General features: G+C 44.1%; 2 protein-coding genes across 2 annotated transcripts in view; both read left to right on the top strand.

Annotated features, from left to right (window-relative positions):
* The first annotated feature begins 869 nt into the window (after positions 1-869).
* On the top strand, positions 870-2,982 carry hspa1b (heat shock protein family A (Hsp70) member 1B). Its single transcript, XM_080444603.1, has one exon. The coding sequence runs from the start codon at positions 886-888 to the stop codon at positions 2,800-2,802; it is 1,917 nt and encodes a 638-aa protein (XP_080300729.1). The 5' UTR covers positions 870-885; the 3' UTR covers positions 2,803-2,982.
* Positions 2,983-4,626: 1,644 nt separating this feature from the next.
* The window catches only part of kcnc4 (potassium voltage-gated channel, Shaw-related subfamily, member 4), a 56,140-nt gene continuing 41,142 nt past the window's right edge, over positions 4,627-19,624 (top strand). Inside the window, exons 1-2 of the mRNA XM_080445353.1 lie at positions 4,627-4,872; positions 5,166-6,023. Coding sequence (XP_080301479.1) covers positions 5,376-6,023 — 648 coding nt within the window. The 5' untranslated portion in view covers positions 4,627-4,872; positions 5,166-5,375. The remainder of the gene's footprint in view (positions 4,873-5,165; positions 6,024-19,624) is intronic.

The following is a 19,624-nucleotide window of genomic DNA, read 5'->3' as shown; positions in this document are numbered from 1 at the left end:
CTCAGCTGGCTGAGTGTGAAAGTGCACTCTGCCGCTCCAGAATGTTCCGAGTGTCAAAGCGATTTGAGCCAGTCTAGAATGTTCACTAGCTCCTGTGGACCTCCCCGCTGCCTCAGTTACTAATATTAACACTCACTGAGATGACTGGGGAGCTGTGATTCACCGTGAACATTCCAGAAACAAGCATTTCACTATATAAGCACTGGGTCAGAGTCAGTTCAGGCAACACTTCTGAAGAACCACACAACTCAGGGGCACAGGACCTGACACAGGGGAAACTGTTCAAGAGGACTCATCTGAGATCCGTCGAAAACTCAAAGGGACAGAAGTAAGTACAACTAAATGAAGTAGTAAGTAGTAGTAGTAAGTAGTGTTTTGAATGTGGCTGAAATAACAGAAACCCTACTATAAAAACTCCATGTTATCTGAGGCTTCACACTTTATGATAGTGATGGAAAAGGCCTTGTGGATGCCATTCCAGTATCAGATTAAAGGCTAACTTGTGATCATATAATGTTATAGGAAAGGCATTGGCATAATATGGCTAACAGATGTATCATACTGTTAACATGGCACCACTTAAAACTTCTGGAAAAAGTTAATCTGGAACCTTTGCTATGCATCAAATTAATTTAATGCATAGCATAAAAAAAAAATCTGTATTCTAATTTGCAGTTTTGCAGTTATAAACAAGTGCTTCAGTCAACATTATTGTTGCTTAAAAATTTAAAGCTACAATCCAGGTATAAATATAAAAAACAATTATAAAAACTACGGATTGTAGATTAAAATTATGTAGTTATTAATTACAGTGATATTTGACATTATAAATCTAAAACAGCACTTCCCTTATCTGTTCATAGGGGCTCTAGAGGAATAACCAAGATGTCAGCGAAAGGAGTATCCATTGGCATTGATCTGGGCACCACCTACTCTTGTGTGGCTGTATTTCAGCATGGCAAAGTGGAGATTGTTGCCAACGACCAGGGCAACAGGACCACTCCCAGCTATGTAGCATTTACTGATACAGAGAGGCTCATCGGAGATGCTGCCAAGAACCAGGTGGCCATGAACCCCACCAACACAGTGTTTGACGCTAAACGCCTCATTGGCAGAAAGTTCGACGACCATGTTGTACAGTCTGACATGAAGCTCTGGCCTTTCCAAGTGATTAGTGAAAGTGGAAAGCCCAAAGTCCAAGTAGAGTACAAAGGGGAGAGCAAGTCCTTCTACCCCGAGGAAATTTCCTCCATGGTCCTGGTGAAAATGAAGGAGATAGCCGAGGCCTACCTTGGACAGAGGGTGTCCAATGCTGTCATCACTGTTCCGGCTTATTTCAACGACTCTCAGAGGCAGGCCACCAAGGACGCAGGTGTGATCTCTGGACTGAACGTTCTGAGGATCATTAATGAGCCAACGGCGGCAGCCATTGCGTACGGCCTGGATAAAGGCAAGAAAGGAGAGCACAACGTTCTGATCTTTGATCTCGGCGGAGGCACCTTCGATGTGTCCATCCTGACAATTGAGGATGGCATCTTTGAGGTGAAAGCCACCGCAGGAGACACCCACCTGGGAGGTGAGGACTTTGACAACCGCATGGTCAACCACTTTGTAGAAGAGTTTAAGAGAAAATACAAAAAGGACATCAGTCAAAACAAGAGGGCGGTGAGGAGACTGCGCACAGCTTGCGAGAGAGCCAAGAGAACCCTTTCCTCAAGCACGCAGGCCAGCATTGAGATCGACTCTCTGCATGAGGGAGTTGATTTCTACACCTCCATCACGAGGGCACGCTTTGAGGAGCTCAACTCCGAGCTATTCAGGGGAACCCTCGAGCCAGTTGAGAAGTCCCTGCGAGATGCCAAGCTGGACAAGACCCAGATCAATGATATTGTCCTGGTCGGTGGTTCCACAAGAATTCCCAAAATCCAGAAGCTCCTGCAGGACTTATTCAACGGCAGGGAGCTGAACAAGAGCATCAACCCAGACGAGGCAGTGGCGTACGGTGCAGCTGTCCAGGCGGCTATCCTCATGGGCGACACCTCAGAGAACGTTCAAGACCTGCTGCTATTGGACGTGGCTCCCCTGTCTCTGGGAATTGAGACCGCAGGCGGAGTTATGACAGCTCTGATCAAGCGCAACACCACCATTCCCACTAAGCAGACCCAGATCTTCTCCACCTACTCGGATAACCAGCCAGGTGTGCTGGTCCAGGTGTATGAAGGCGAGAGGGCCATGACTAAGGACAACAACCTCCTGGGCAAGTTTGATCTCACAGGAATCCCTCCCGCGCCACGGGGTGTACCACAGGTGGAGGTGACCTTTGACATCGATGCAAACGGCATTCTAAATGTGTCCGCGGCGGACAAAAGCACCGGCAAAGAAAACAAGATCACCATCACTAATGACAAGGGTCGCCTCAGCAAGGAGGATATTGAGCGGATGGTACAGGATGCTGACAAGTACAAGGTAGAGGATGACTTACAGAGAGAGAAAGTAGCAGCCAAGAATTCTCTGGAGTCCTACACGTACAACATGAAGAGCACTGTGGAGGACGACAACATGAAAGGGAAGATTAGTGAGGAGGACAAAAAGAGGGTAATCGAAAAGTGCAATCAAGTGATCTCCTGGCTGGATGACAACCAGCTGGCAGAGAAAGAGGAATATGAGCACCAGCAAAAGGAAGTGGAGAAGTTGTGCAATCCTATCGTGTCCAAGCTGTACCAGGGAGCAGGCCCGACAGGGAGCTGTGGGAGTCAAGCGGGAAGCAACTCAAAGGGTCCCACTATTGAGGAGGTGGACTAAACTACCCACTCACATGTCGATGTTTACAGTAATGATTTGCCAAGCAAAATACTGCATGTTTTTTTGTGTGTATGATTTGCAATAATAAAAGTGATAATCTCAGATTATCATGCCTGAGGAAGGTTGTGTGTGAATGAAACATTGCTTTGTTCTTAATAAATAATTTCATGTACTGTGCAAGCTGGCAGTGTGCGGGTAATTTTTTTATTGTAACAGTCTCAGATTATAAAATATAAAATCTTAACTCCTAATGCAATTTAGAGTATTCACAAGTGAGGTTTTTTGAATGGCCTAATGAAGTACATACACAATTTAATTAATTTCTCTGTTGAAGATTACAATGTTTCATTTAGTAATGTATTTATTGACATCCCAGAGGCACACAATAATGATCACTGTATGGCTCACTCTAATCAAGGCTTCTGTTAAACTGCTGTGCCCTAAAGTGTACACTAGGTGGCAACCTTATGTTGTAGTTGTATCTACAGTCTCACAACAGTACAAAGCAGTGAAACCCTCAACTACCTGTTGAGACGAGTGACTACTGGATAGTATTGAGGGAATTCAGAAAAGCTGTGAATGAAGTTCAGAAAAGCTATCTTGTGAGAGTTATAATGTCTGTCACTGCTGTTGATCCACCATGAGTGAGGAGCCAACATAACACTCTGAGGTCAATAACATCATGTTTCAAGCAGCCTATGCATTAGTCATCTCTATGGGCTACACATTATTAAACAGCAAAAAGGACTCGACGCATTATTAGAAATCAAGGTCAATGGTACTTAAGAGGTGTAGAGGTGAGGTGTAGGCCTATAAGTCTTCTGTTTGGCAGTGTTGGTTTGAAACCAATACTTTCAATAGAGGGGGACTGTGTGTGTGTGTGTGTGTGTGTGTGTGTGTGTGTGTGTGTGTGTGTGTGTGTGTGTGTGTGTGTGTGTGTGTGTGTGTGTGTGTGTGCGTGCATGCGTGCGTGTGTGTATGTGTATAAATAAATATGAATATAAACATAAAACATATATATAGGCTTTATATACACAGTATAGCCCTATATATGGCTATAAATACACGTTTATGGACATATATATGTACTTAAAGTAATTTAAGTATAGTTATTTAAAGTAACATTCTTGCACTACACTACACTTGGGGCACTATTTTTAAATAAAAATCTCCAAAACATAGCTGGCCAACGTCCTAAACACATTTCTTTCACAAACATTTGAATAATTTCAAAAATAAATATTTAAAATACAAAGAATCCTTTCCAAAACTAACGATTGATTGATTAAATACTTTATTAACAGTTTGCAAAAAGTACAGTGGTACGATTAAACGATGGTGCTAAAAGGATAACACAAAAAGCCTAAAGGGCTTGTTTCCATTGTGGTCCTGTGTGATTTCCTTATTTCATTTGTCATTTCATCACAGAAGCCTGACTCTCATCTCAATGTATAGCTACAGTATGTTCATATATATTTTTTATATAATATTATTTTTAAGTAGTAGATGACCCTGTAGAATATTCATATAATGTAGGCTAATTATAAATGTTACAGTTGATTTCTGGAAACACACTTCTAGCTCAATGGATGGGTGGAGACCCACACACATCACCCACACACAATGTGTGCATGATATGCACACAGTTTCCCCCCCTTTTTTATTTTTTCCCCTTTTTTTTAACCAATCTATCAAAGGGAGTGGTAAAATGTAGCCTACCAAAGCCTTCCAGTGGCCAAAGGGTTAAAGAGCCGAGGCTGTTCCATCTGGGTTGAGTCGGTAATAAGGGAGGATACTTGGGGAGATGCAACAGATTCTCTGAAGGAAAACAACCACACATCACATCTTCCCAGACGCGCTGTTTGACAGTAACATTTGATGGAATATTATTCATGTCAATGTCGCGCATTTCATCGTTGCATCATCTCACTATAGCGTCTTTGTCTTTCTTCGCCTTGTTGGAATGAAATAAAAGTTAGGATTATGGTAGCCTAATAATAGGCTAATTTCTATCCATCTGGATGTTGACACTGCACAGGAAATTGGAGCAGATTTGGCAACATTATAAAGGTGAGGAGTGTATTTTTATTCTAGCTCTGTTTTTGTTTTGCCTCATATCTCTGCAAGCAAAGTCAGAACTATTGAGTGCAACATATAATAGCCTATAATAGCCAATTAAAGCCATCCGTTTTAGTAATCGCCTATACGTTTTAAATATATAGCACATGTTGTAGTATTATTAGAATACAACGCTTTAAGAGTAGCTGTGGTACCCGGAGGCTTAGTTTACTCTTATGTTGTTGCCAAACACCTGTTCCGTCTGGCGGAGTTTTATTGTAGGCTAACAGGTGGTTTTATTCTAGGCCAGTTTTCTCACTGGAGTGGCTGAGGATCCTAGTCTCTGAAGCATTATGTGGATAAATGAGCCTCACCGGTGACTATAACCAGGACTACTGGGGTCTGGTCTGCAATTACGGCACACACACCGTTTCTGTTTTGATATTATTGGACCGGCGATCAGCAGTCATCCACCCCGAGAATAAGACCCTGAGAGGTCTGGTCTCTCCATCTCAATGATCAGCTCGGTGTGTGTCTCGTCGTACCGAGGGCGCAAGTCAGCCAGCAAACCTACGTCTAAATCATGTATGAAGGAGGATGTGTTCCGTGGGGAGGACTCGGAGAAGATCATCATAAACGTCGGCGGCACCCGACACGAAACCTACAAGAGCACCCTGAGGACCCTGCCTGGCACCCGGTTGGCCTGGCTGGCCGACCCGGAGACCCAGCAGGTCAACCCGGGAGACAACACAGACTCCGCGCACCCCCCCACAGCCGCAGCAACAAGTGCCACCAACAACGAGCACTTTTTCGACAGACATCCCGGTATTTTCGCGTACGTGTTGAACTACTACAGGACGGGCAAACTGCACTGTCCAGCCGACGTGTGCGGACCCCTCTTTGAGGAGGAGCTGGCGTTCTGGGGGATCGACGAGACCGACGTGGAGCCGTGCTGCTGGATGACCTACAGGCAGCACCGGGACGCCGAGGAGGCTCTGGACATCTTCGAGCCCCCCGATCCGGACGACACGGACGACGACAAGGAGGTGCCCAGGAGGTTCGGCATCGAGGACTGTCCGGACAGGTCAAGGGGATGCTGCGAGGTCTGGCAAAAAAAGATCTGGGCCCTGTTCGAGGACCCGTACTCATCCAGGGAAGCGAGGGTAAGTTCATCATATCATAAGTCAGTCCAGATGGTGGTTCTGAAACTTTTACATGTTCAAGGAATCAAGGACCACCCCAAATTAAAATCTATAGCATTAGTTCTCAAAGTGGGGACCTTGGGGGGAGTTCCAGGGGGTCCCCAGCAAAATGTGTTAATATAGCATCACAATAATTTTAACCTTTTATACTTTGGCTATTCAAAAATAGTAGATCTACAAGCTCTGAGCGCTATGAGCTTGTTGTAGATCTGCTATTTTTGAAAAATCGTGAACATTTGTGCAAACCTTTGAATATATATATTTTTTAAGTTAACATTTGTAACTCGAATCTTTGCTTCTGGGGTCCCTGGAACAAAATATTTGAGATGGGAGTCCGCAGCCAAATACATATCATTTTGGGGGTCCTTGACATGAAAAACCATGTGAAAATGTAAAATAGCATTTTCAAATAGCCGATGTATAGGCCAGTGGTTCTCAAACTTTTTTTTTTAATTTTAAGGACCCTCATAACTCTGAGAGTGTACAAATGGAACCAAATGGAACCATATGGAACCCCCTCAAGGAACCCTGAGAATCCCTGGACCCCACTTTGAGAACCACTGGGCTATACTACAAGATTAAAAGTGGTTAAACTGATTTGTGATGCCATATTAACCCGTTTTGCTGGGGATCCTCCGGAACCCCCTCAAGGAACCCTGGGGATCCCCGGACCCCACTTTGAGAACCACTGACTTGGTTCATAACCCGCTGGCGTGCATTGTTCCCAGTGGTTCCTCAGAGGTGACATTGCAAAAACAAAGAAAAACGTGGTGCATAAGAAGACCCATGTCTAGACGCCCAGTTTGATGCATTAGTCCATAAGGACCCCATTTGATCTACTATATGACCTCTGGTAGGCTACCCCAATCTAACTGCGAAATCCTCAGCGTTCATTTAACTATGAGAGTGTACAAAATAAATGGAACCAAATGGACCTGCAAAAAAAAATCTCGCCTGCCCTAAATGTAATTCCTGGGGACACCACTGCTGTATGGCCAAATCAGGAAAGAAATGTATACTCAGTTATATTGTAGCTATATAGGTTTTGTAAACATTAACTAAAATACGTAAGAGATTATTTTTTAATTTTTTTAAAGAAAACAGTGCTTAGGCTTAGCGTTATATAAAAAAAAATTCCATGGATTCATTTAGACTACATGCAAATGTAAACCAAACTCTGTTTGCATTGCATTTTCATAAACGGAGTAAAAACTGGACGGAGTGGTTTTTGTAACCTTTATTTAACTTGGGAGATGCTCTTTCACAGCAGCTGCTTCACACACATTTAGTTAGACTAACAGTGAGCTAGAACAACCACAGTCTTACTGTTGACCTTGAGCAGCTCTATACTGTAGAGTTCAAGGGTACCTTGGTGGGGGATGAATCTCATTCACTTTTAGAGCCCGACCGATGCCACAATTTTGGGTCCCATGTCGATCCTGATATTGGAGAGTCTTAGACCACCGATTACCAATGTTTTAACTGATATCTTATCGAAAAGTGCAACATTTTGAAATACTTAAAAATAAAAATACTATTTTTATTTTATTTTTTATAAGCAAACAAAATCTCAGAATCTCCAAGCCCTCAACGCATCGCAGCACGACATGCTGTGAGCTTTTAGATTTGCTATTGTCGAAAAACATTAAAAGGCAAAAACCGGGACACATCGGCTGCATAAATGCCAATACTGATGTCATCAAAAATGTACCATCAATAATGGCTGATAAATCAGCCAAACCAATATATCGGTCTGGCTCTATATTCAGAATCAGTGCAACTTCACCTCCCACTTAGCTTGAACACCTTCCATAAACCAATTTATAACTTGATCACTCCCCAAACACTATTTAACTTCCAAAATGCTGGACGACATACAGTGGTAGCACTTTAGGTCGATGTGATGGTTAATAATGCAAGCTAATCGCTGTTCTTAATGTAGCCCTCTCTCTTGCGTTTGTCATAGTAAAGCATGGTTTCTTACTTTCCCCACTGTACTGGATGCACAAAGATACTTAACCTGTATTGAAAGCAGTTCATTCTCTTTTTATTATTATAAATTCTAAATATACTTTTTTCCAGTTAAAAGTTTTATGGTTATTTCAACTAGTAAAACACAATGTTTGCACCAACATAGTTTCTATATGTACAATAGGCTATATAGTGTATTAACACTGTGGAGATGTACTGGTGAATGACCATGCATAGTGTTTCGAGAGACACTGTTTTGAGTGTTTACATTCATATGTTTGAGGGTTTGGATTTGAAGTTATTCCGAACAGTGAAACTAGTAAATAGGCTAGATAGCTGATAGTTAAATACTATTTACAAGTTTACAAGCTTATTAATAACAATTTGACCAAAATGTTTCTTTGTGCTCTTTGATTTATGACTGTTGTCCTAATGCAAACACTACACTACCTTCCTATTGGGTTTCTCTTCCTCTCAGGGGATATATCAGACAGCTGTAGGCAATTCAGAAGGTCTGCACTGTGGTTGTGCAACAAAAGCAGCAGCAGAGTGCTTATTGAAGCAAATGTGAATGAAGGTATCTAGTGTCATTCAACCAGTAGCTGTCATGTAAATGGCAGAGCAGAGCTGCATTGTGATCAAGTGCATTCATTAGTTCATTCAATTCAGACAAAGTGAAGCAGATACTCATTATAACCGCTTCCAGTATTTGTCTGTTAATGGATTCACATTGCCATTTCCCAATTGTATTCTAAATGTATTCTGTATGTCTCTCTCACTGGATGCCAGTCATGCTATAAGCCTTATTTGTTGTACTGTACATATACTCGCTAATATTTATTTTATATACACACGTAATAGTCCAACTACTGTATAACATGTCTAGCATATTTGAAATACCGGTGTGGGTAAAGTCTCCTTGTGCATTTAACCCCCATATCATTCATGTACTGTAAGTATGTGTGCTTGATATACAGTATGTATTCTAAAGGCATGTCAAGTGCATTTTGAGTCAGGACAGCTTTTGTGGAATTTGCAGGCTGTCAGTCACTTGCAGCCGACATCATCGAGTAACAGCTGCCATTGTGCTGATGCACCTGATGCCACCTAGAGTCGATCAGCCCTGTGCCAGTCAGTTTTCACACCAATTAATTATAACAGATGCTTTGTGATTTTTAGAGACGGTAGAGTCTGCAGAGAACTAAAAGAGTGATGGTCTGATGTGACCCAGTTCTACCCAATGTTAAAAACTATATAAAAAATGCCCCAAATATATATATAGAATCAGAATCAGAATCAGAATCAGAATCAGTTTTATTGTCACATCACAGGTTTACAAGGTAAAGAAGTGGGTGAAATTCGTTTTTGTACATCGTTCCCATCGCAACGTTAATTTCCATAGAAAGAAGAGGGGGGGGGGGGAGAAGAAGAGGGGTGGGGGGCAAGTGGGAAGGAGATCAAAACAAGAGAGCAACAGAAGGCCAGACAAGTTATCTACATATTTACAAAGTACCTGAGATAAAAAAAACTAAGGTGCCTGAGCATAGCAGCAATGTATGTATACTGTGCATGTTATACTTATACTGTGCATGATATACATATGGACGTTAAGGTGCTTAGAGAAAAAAAAGCACAATAAAAAAGACAAAAAAGTCAGTGCGTTATACATGGGATTAAGGTGCAAAAGGTCAGTGCGTGTCCACCTAGGGTGGACTGACCCTAGTATAATCCGCAAGTAGCTCCATGAGGGAGTGCAGCAAAAAAGTCATTTGTACCTGGTGTAGTCCACAGGTGTGTCCGAGGGGGAGCTAAGTCCAAGTCATTGTCCCTGGTATAATCCACAGGTGTGTTCAGGAAGAGCCAGAAAGGTTTTGCACCGCCTGCTGTCAGGCTGCTGAGCAAGGCTTATGCCTCATTCAGCATCCTGACAGCAGCTGGATTAAAGCTACACCAGTACCTGGTGGTGGAACTCTTGATACTGCGGTAGAGCCCCTTGCCCGGTCGCGGTCGTTGTAGGGGTTTGAACAGTCTGTGACTTGGGTGGTGCTTGTCCTTGATGATGCGCTTGGCTTTGACCATGCACCGCTTTTTGTACAGTTCCTGGAGCGCTGGGAGCTCGATTCCCATTATCCGCTCTGCCGATCGCACTACTCGCTGTAGGCTGATCTTTTCTCGGGCAGTGCAGTTCCCGTACCAGGCCGTGACACAGCCTGTTAGGATGCCTTCAACCGAACTGTTGTAATACAGCCTGAGGATGCGACGTCCTACTCCGAGCTTCTTCAGGCGGCGGAGCCAGTACAGTCGCTGCTGAGCCTTTTTCCTCACGTGTGTGGTGTGCGTCTCCCATTTGAGGTCCTCCTCGATGTGTACTCCGAGGAACTTGAACTCGCTGACCCTTTCCACTGCAGCACCGTCGATGAGGATGGGCGCATGGTCTCTCCGCGGCCTCCTGAAGTCCACGATCAGTTCTTTGGTCTTGTCGACGTTAAGAGAAAGGTTGTTCTCCCTGCACCAGCGTGCCAGTGAGTTGATCTCCTCTCTATAGTCAGACTCGTCGTTGTTGACGATTCGGCCTATCACTGTCGTGTCGTCCGCGTACTTTATGATGGTGTTGGAGACATGTGTGGCTGTGCAGTCATACGTGTACAGGGAGTAGAGGAGAGGGCTCAGCACGCATCCCTGGGGTGCTCCGGTGTTGAGGGTCAGGGGGTCGGATGTGATGCTGCCCATTCTCACCACCTGATGTCGGTTGGACAAGAAGTCCTGTATCCAGTCGCACATGCTTGGGTGTAGCCCTAGGTCTCTGAGCTTTTTGTCAAGTATTGCTGGGACAATGGTGTTGAATGCTGAGCTGTAGTCCACGAACAGCATACGTACATATTTGTCCTTCAGCAGCTTGTTGTCCATGTGCGAGAGGACGGTGTGGAGAGCCATGGCAATAGCGTCGTCGGTGGATCTGTTTTTGCGGTATGCATACTGCCATGGATCCAGCGAGGCAGGTAGCGTGGAGCTGATGTATTCCCTCACCAGTTTCTCGAAGCACTTGCTGACGATCGGGGTGAGAGCGACAGGTCTCCAGTCGTTCAGGCATGTCACTTTGGCCTTTTTGGGAGTGGGCACAATGGTTGACATTTTGAACCCTGCAGGGACCACAGCCTGGGAGAGGGAGAGGTTAAAGATGTCAGCGAAGACACCCGCCAGCTGGTCTGCACATGCCTTAAGGACCCGGCCTGGAATCCCATCAGGTCCGGCTGCCTTGTGGATGTTGACCCGTGCGAAGGCTGTACGCACTTCTCTCTCCGAGATGGTTAGAGGGTTCTCCTCTGCTGGTGCTGCTGATTGCCCCGCTTGGCTGCCGCGGTTGGGGCTGATCTCAAACCGGCCGTAGAAAGTGTTCAGTTCGTTGGGGAGGGAGGCAGGCGGGTTCACCTCGCTTCTGGTTCTTGTTTTGCAGTCTGTCAAGGTGTGTACCGCCTGCCATGTGCTCCTGATGTCGCCATTGCTGAGTTTGTCTTGCATCTTTTTTTGTGTAGGCCTTTTTCGCCTTCCTGATGGCGCTGTTTAGGGCCGCGCGCGTCGTGTTGCGCGTTTCCACGTCGCCAGATTTGAAACCAGCATCCCGTTCATGCAGATGTGCACGTACTCCGCTGTCCATCCATGGTTTCTGATTGGGATAGATCCGAACTGTCTTTTTTGGGACTATGTCATCTATGCACTTACTGATAAAGCCAGTGACTGAGTCTGAGAGTTCGTTGATGTTATTCCCAGCGGCGTTCTTAAACATCCCCCAGTCAGTCTGGTAGAAGCAGGATTGTAGCATAGCGTCTGTGTCCTCAGACCAGATTCGGATTTCCTTCTCAATGACCGGCTCCCTTTTTAGCCTCTGTTTGTAGGCAGGTAGCAGCTGGATGGCGTAGTGGTCAGAGCTTCCTAGCGGTGGGCGGCGGAGAGCTTTGTATCCATCCTTGAAGGGCGTGTACAGTAGCAGTGGTCAAGAATATTGTCACCACGGGTGCTGCAGGCGACATGCTGGTGGAATTTGGGAAAGACCTTTTTTAAGTCTGTCCGGTTGAAGTCGCCTAGGCAGATGACTGCGCAGTCCGGGTGGCGATTTTCTTGTGCACTGATCGCCTGGTGTAATTCCCTCATAGCTGTGTCCTTATTAGCTCCAGGATGAATGTAAACAACGGCTACAATCACAATGCTGAAGTCGCGTGGTAGGTAGAAAGGACGGCAGGCTATGATTAAAAGTTCAAGGTCTGGTGAGCAGTGACTATCTAGGATTTTAACATCTTTGCACCAGTTGTTGTTGATCAAGGCACAAACTCCCCCCCCACGTTGCTTACCGCTTAGTACAGTGTCTCTGTCTTTTCTATACACGGTGAAACCAGGGGGAGTGATGGAAGAATCAGATGCTAACTCCGTTAGCCACGTCTCTGTTAGCACAACAATACAAGTGCTCCTCGTCTCTGCGTTGTATTTAACGCGCGCCAGTAAGTTGTCCATAGTGGTCACTGTTCTTGATTCACACAGAGATCTAACGTTCGCTAGCAGGATTGAAGGCAGTGCAGGTTTATATCCACGTTTTGTTGTTCTTACGAGGAGACCCGCTCTTTTCCCTCGTCGACCTAGCCGCCTTCTTCGCCGTTTCCGTGCTAGTGTCCCGGCCGGGACAAAGGGAAGCCCTCCCCCCATCCAACCGAGTGGAGGATTTTCCGCAAAAAAGTCCGGAATTCTGTGTGTAATCGCTGTGCTGATGTCCATAAGTGCTTGTCTGTCATAACTCCTCAGACACCCGACGGTGTAGGAAAAAAAGAGAAGGCTAAAAAATACTAAAAATATAGAAAAACGTTGCGACGCTACGGAGCGATGACGAAAGCAGCTCCCTACTCCTCAACAGAGAGAAAAATATATTTGAGTGGTTAAATAAAATATATTTGTGCAATTATGTATTTACATGGGTCAAAATATATTCGCTAATATTTATTTTATATACACATGTAATAGTCCAACTATAACATGTCTAGCATATTTGAAATACAGCCTATATTTTGCGGTGTGTGTGCATTTAATCCCCATCTCTTTCGTGTACTGTACGTATGTGTGCTTGATATGCAGTATGTATTCTAAAGGCATGTCGAGTGCATTTTGAGGGACTCACATTACCTCTCACCATTACAGGTAATGTGAATGTTAAAAGCCAAGGGGAAGTTAATCCGTCCATCATTTGCACCACATCCGCTTGTGTAGAGCATGTAGGTAGTATAAAGATCTGAGTTAGCATGTCAAGCCTTTATGCTGGAGCCAGCATGTCTCAAGCCATAGTTCAAGGTTCTCAGCAAATACTGTGTAACTACATAAGTATCTATATAATTTAAGTCAAGAGATGACTACAAATATTTCATGATGCATTATAGAGAACTCAGGGCACCATGAAAGATCTTAAACATCATTTCATATTTGTCACATGTGGCAGATTTAACTTTTTAACTTTTTTTAATGAATAAAATGTAATTCTGTCCAATCTGTGTGGTAGAGTATGTTAATACAATATAACTTATACAATTGGGGTGGTTGTATTTTGTCACCATGCTACCAATTATTTGTTTACAAACATTGAGACTGGACGCACAGGTGACTGTTTCATGTAATCAATTCCCAACAGATCCCTAAACCTGCTGTATTGGGGTGCACTGGTTTTAGTTCATTCAACCCCCTCTTGTGTGTTGGCTAGTGAGGTGCGACCTAGCGAGACATATATACTTCATCGCGCAACGGTATTGTGCGCCGAGAACAGCTGACATACAAGCTCACAACCGCATCGCGGATGCCACCGCTGTGAGCTTGGAGGTCTGCTATTCTCTGCGTGCGACACCTTCGCGGGACGGAGCACAAATTAGTCTTGACGGCCTGCAGCTGCGCGAGCCAAGCAGGTTCTGGTGCCATGATCATATTGTGCTCCCTCCGTTCTTATGACAGTCACTGGAGGTGGGGTTTGGGGGACAACTGCTTTGAATTGTTATTATTGTTTACACTCAACAGAAACCAAGGATTATATATTTCAAGAGCAAGAGATCACAGTAAAAATCCTAAGCATTCTTCCTCCACACTGGGAGAAAAACATCATCTGAAAGTTTGATGGGATGCATTTTTACACGTGAGGCTGTGACCACTTTTACATTGCATCTTATGAGCGGTGGGGTTCTTTTGCTGCCAACCTGCGGCCTGCGAGCGCATACTGGTTCTTATCAGTGTGACGTCGTCTGTTAAGGCGTCTATTGAGACATTTACATAGATCGTTCATGTCTCACCTAGACACAGGATCTAACACGACATTAATCTAACATTTTGACTTGATGGTCAAGATTCAATTTATCCCCTGAGCAAGCAGGCAGGCTCAATTAGCTCAGTGGTAGAAATTTCAGTACTTGCGCAGGAAACCGCGTTCAAGTCCGGGGTATAAGAGGAAAGTTAGCTTTAAGCTCTGCAAACAAAACTTTCTATAAACTTGGCCAGTGCAACATTTAATTAAATCTGAGGAGTAGCTGTAATTAATCACTGTTCTGCTAATAGGTTGGGAGAGGATCTCAGTCAGTAGTGAGTGATGGTACTCGCATGCCAAGACACAGTGGGAAAAGAGAAAGGTACATTTGCTCTCAGGCAGATCAAAGAGTCATTTAGCACAGGTAACTGAAATAAAATGTGATGTTTGCCATTTCAGAACATTGCACGTGGCAAAAAAGAAGAAGAAAAGATCGCATTAGAGTATTCTGAAAGGCTCCTGAAATGCTTACAATTAGATTCAGGTTCTGGAACAAAGAGGATCTTCATTTTAATCATGTATTTTTTGGCCTTTATTTAACCAGGAGAGAAAACCCATTTAGATAAATATATTTTTCAAGGGAGACCTGGTCAAGGCAGGCAGCAGCCTAAAACAAACACACATTTCCAAAATAGGCCAGTAATCAAAGCAACGATGCTCAAAAGACTGCCTCCAGTTCTTTCATTCTGATTTCAAAGCATCTTAGCAGGATTCATTAAAAGAAAAACAGTTATTCTGCAACGTATTCCAGGCAGAGGGGGCAGGATACATAAACACCCATTTAACAGTCTCTATATGGGCCTTTGCAATTAAAAAGAAAAATATCGGATGGAAGCAGACTAAAGCGCAATACATACTCCTTCCGACGAGTCGGCGACCAAACCTTTCTTCGGAAAGGGAGGTGATATAATTACAAATTGACGTCATTCAGAGCTTCGGAAACGGTAGTCCCAGAATTTTTCCTCTGAACCCGTGCACCTCCAGATGTCCTAACTCGCCGAACTATAGTTCGGAAAGCCTTTCCGAAGCGGGATGTTTTCTGACGTTGAAAGGAGTATGTATTGTGCTTAAGACTAGCTATATGAAAGTTTAACAGAGGATAAGACTACAGGGGTCAACAGCAGACCATCCTATCCAAGCATATGAGACACAGTGGTGTTCATTCAAAATGGTATTCTAGTTTATCTCATTGTCACCCAGAAAACCAATGGCCGAATTGGCAGAAAGCTGTTCAAACACCTCAAGGCATAACCTCCCAGGTCCCAGCATTCATAGTCACATATCTCACATTTCTCTGAGTGATACTCTGTGAAAATAACTTGATTTTTCACACATGGTCAATGCCCTGTTTTATACTGTAGGTGGGGGGCTTTAGTTGTTTCACTTAATAGTCCATTTTAAAGGAACTAAACTCAGTTCATTGTGTGAGTGCAATCTTGGATGTGCCATGTGAGCCCCCGCTGTGAGGACAGGTGTCTGACTTTTCTTTTAGTTATCCGTTTGTCTGTTTGACCTATTCGAGACCGTGCTGTGAGGACAGGCGTCTGTCATCTTTGGGTTATTTGAGTCTGTCTCTTTGGCCTCTTCACAGCCCTGAGAGCCTCTGTCTTGCAGTATGCAACCTATGAGAAGAGCAGCCTACATATAGAAGCCATGTATCCCATTTGGTCATTCTAAACAAGTATAAGAATAACAAGGGAAAGGTGTTTGGGAGACATTGTTCACTCCACATGCTGATCGGCTGGCTGTCTCTAGAGCCAGATTCCAAACCCGAAAATCTCGGCCACTCGCTCACTCCCACTCGGTCACTCCGACTCCAAACCGGATGTGCTAAATTCCAATTACTCAGTTGCTTCTTGGAGGAGGCGAGTGGAGTCGAGTGGAGGAGCCGAGGAGGCTCTCTACTTCCGCATTTAGCGAGTGTACATCAAGTGTAGGCTCGACGACTCTCCACAGCTCCTCCGCGGCAGACTTCCGCATCACGTGTACAGTTTTTTCCCTTCTCCCGTGACGTATACATGGTCCTCCTCCACATGTGGCCACACAAACAATGCTTGAAACCCGAAACCATGCCCTGAAAACACCGGCTGCCCCCCACCCCCCCCTTCGCCCCCGCTGATCACTAGTTGCGCATCTCACACACACACACACACACACACACACACACACACACACACACACACACACAGTGTAAATTGACTGAAAAGACGCAACAATACGATATAAAGTATAATACAATTAGCCTATATACATTGTATATTGTGCACACTTATTCTGTCTAAAGCTGATAGTTCATTTCTCTCCTTGCGTCATGCCTCAATGCAGTGCATGGGCTACTATAAATTACTGTGACAAAGATTATGTTTAAAATAATGTATTGTATTTATATATAGACTGAATATAGAAGAGGACACTTTACGCTTTAACTATAGCCGTATTCATTCAATTATGAACCGATTCTTAAAATTTAAAATTCTCTATTAGCTGTGAAGTGTCTTCTTTCATGTCATGATTTATTTCGCTATCAAACAATATCAAGCAAAATCACAAAATCGTCTGAGTTTTTTTCTTTTTTCTTCGTCCCAGAAGTGGGAGGGATATCACCCAAACTCTCAAAACCCCGGACATTTGAAGGATTTTATAAAACCCCCCCAGACAGCCCCCCAAAAGAGGACATGTCCGGGGAAAAGAGGACGTATGGCTACCCTGCATGAATGATGTAATTCAGAGTCAGACATACTCTGTAATATACGGTGGCTGTTATAAGCAGCAGTGCCGTGCGGGACTGCTGCGGGGGGTGGGGGGTCTGGGGACTGTAAGAGCAAAAAGAGGGACGGGTCAGGATTTAATTCATAAATGTTTAATCATCCTGGCGCTTCGTTCACTATTTCAGGAATGAATGGCTTTGCACAAAATGTTAACTATAAAGATAACAATGTGGCCATCCACATTGATGAATTGTCTATTCTTATATTCTGTATTATTCTATACCTGCATATTATTCTATGCATATTTTCATCCACGGCTCTGGTCCAGCTGTTTGAGACGTCATAAGTGATCGCGGAATTTTCCGTCGCTTTGAAATGACGGACCCAGTGCAGTCCGATCCTTTGACGGCAACCACTCGACCAGTCTGTCCTCGCAAATAATCCTCGGCGCCTCGCAGGGGCGGGGCTTAGGCGCGAGTGGAGGAAGCGAGGAGAGTGAGCGAGTGACCGAGCTTTGGGGAATGGAATCTGGCTTAGGAGCTCAGAGTACAGCTTGCTTCAGAGGGGTCTGAGTTATTTTAGAGTGTTCACATATGAGCAAAAATAGCTGATTTGTGGTCTGAGTATATTCTGCTAATGTCTAGTCTGTTTGTTATTGGCTCTCACAGAGCAAGATCATTAGATGCAGTGGTGGACAGTAACAAAGTACATTTACTTGAGTACTGTACCTAAGTATATGTTTTGAGTGTCTGTACTTTGCGTAAGTATTTTTGGGTGGTGTAGCCGCCCCTATATTGGGCGGTGTAGCGCCCCTATAAGTGGGGTTGGGACACCTCATTAGTATTAGTTTCCTGCACTGTGATTGGCCCATTAGTAGACCCCTAGCTGTACTGTGATTGGCTGACTCTATTGGCTGACTCTATTCAGCACTGTGATTGGCTAGCGAGACACATGATGACATTAATAACCTATAAATAGGATTATGCACTTCCAAAAATCTTTTTTTTTTGGAAGTGAGCTTCCATCACTATGATGACCACTGTGATGACCACACCGCCCACTTCACACTGGGTGTGATTTTTGTCTCCGCCGGAGGTGGAGAGTATGTTTTCGTTCTGTCCCGCTGTGTGCCCCCCCCCCCCCTAGCCAAGCTAACATTGGTCAAACTTCACGTGACACGTGACAATATGTTGTCACCAATGCTTTTGATTGGTTAGCGAGACGCATGACGAAATAAAATCCTATAAATAGGTGTGTCACTTCAAAAAGCCATGTATATTTTTTTAAGTGAGGTAAGACAGGATCAATCAGTCTTGGAACAGTACCAATCAAGACTGTTCAAGACAATGAAGATGAAGAAGACAGACAAACATTTGAACAAACCAGTCAATTACGAGGACTCCCATATGACACATTGCTTCAAGAAGAACATTTTTTAGATGCAGACACTACATATTCAGTCGCCCCTGCAGAACACCAAAAACCACGCGCATTCTACCAAGACGACAAGTTTGAAGAGTTGGCAAACCCATCAAAGTACCCTTATGGCCGCGGTGGTTTAAAAACAGAAAGAGCAAAAAACATCACACACAGAAAATATTTTAACCAACTCCTTTTGCATTGTGATGGCCGTTTTGCTAAAGACATAGACTATCTCCTGGCAGCTCAGTACATGGTGGAAGCACAACAAGTCAAAGATCAAATTCAGATATCCCTACGGCAAAGCCGTTTGATTAAAATAGCACGGGTCTGCTGGCGGAGACTTGTGCTCCGAGGAGCACATTTTCTAGTTTCTAATGATATTGATATTCTCATCCTCACTGAAACGTGGCTGAAAAGTGATGATTTTAGTCTTCTCAATGCAGCGTCCCCCCGCCTTTTCTTATCTGCACAAACCCAGGCTCTCGGGCCGTGCTGGTGGTGGTTTAGCCGCAATTTTTAATACTGATTACATTTGTTCCCCCGTCCTATTTGGTGAATTTTCATCTTTTGAGTACCTAGCATTCTCCATAAACAAACAACAGCCCACTTTGTTTATTTCAGTATATCGTCCTCCAAAACCTAATGTTTCTTTTATCGCAGAATTCTCTGAATTATTATCTATAGTCACGACAAAACATAGCAGGATAACACTTCTTGGTGACTTTAATGTCCATGTATGTTGTCCCAATAATCCGCTAGCCAAGGAGTTTCTAAATATCATTGAATCGTTTGACTTTGTGCTTCATCCCTCAGGGCCAACCCACGACAAAGGTCACATTCTTGACTTAGTCTTGTCCTTTGGCGTGAATATCTGTAATTTAGAAACTATTGATTTCTGCCTGTCCGATCACAAAAGTATTCTTTTTAGTTTGGTGTCTGCTCCTCCTTCCAGGAAAATTCCCATCCCCATCTGCTCTCGCATCCTTAACCCCTTAACTGCTAAATGTATCACTGTTTTCGATACCACTGCAATTGCCCCAGCTCCTTACCATTCCATCGATGATCAACTCACCCATTTCAATAAAACCTGCCAGGCAACCTTAGACCTTGTGGCCCCCTTCAAAACCAGGACTATATTG

This window comes from Gymnoscopelus braueri (genome assembly GCF_963280865.1).
Source record: "Gymnoscopelus braueri genome assembly, chromosome: 12".
In the NCBI taxonomy this organism is placed as follows: Eukaryota; Metazoa; Chordata; class Actinopteri; order Myctophiformes; family Myctophidae; genus Gymnoscopelus; species Gymnoscopelus braueri.
Note: the sequence above shows the minus strand (reverse complement) of the source record. Positions and strands in the feature narration are given on the sequence as shown.

What these genes read in the sequence shown, in the direction of transcription:
- hspa1b (XM_080444603.1), top strand. Translation starts at nt 886, where the DNA reads ATGTCAGCGAAAGGAGTATCCATTGGCATTGATCTGGGCACCACCTAC.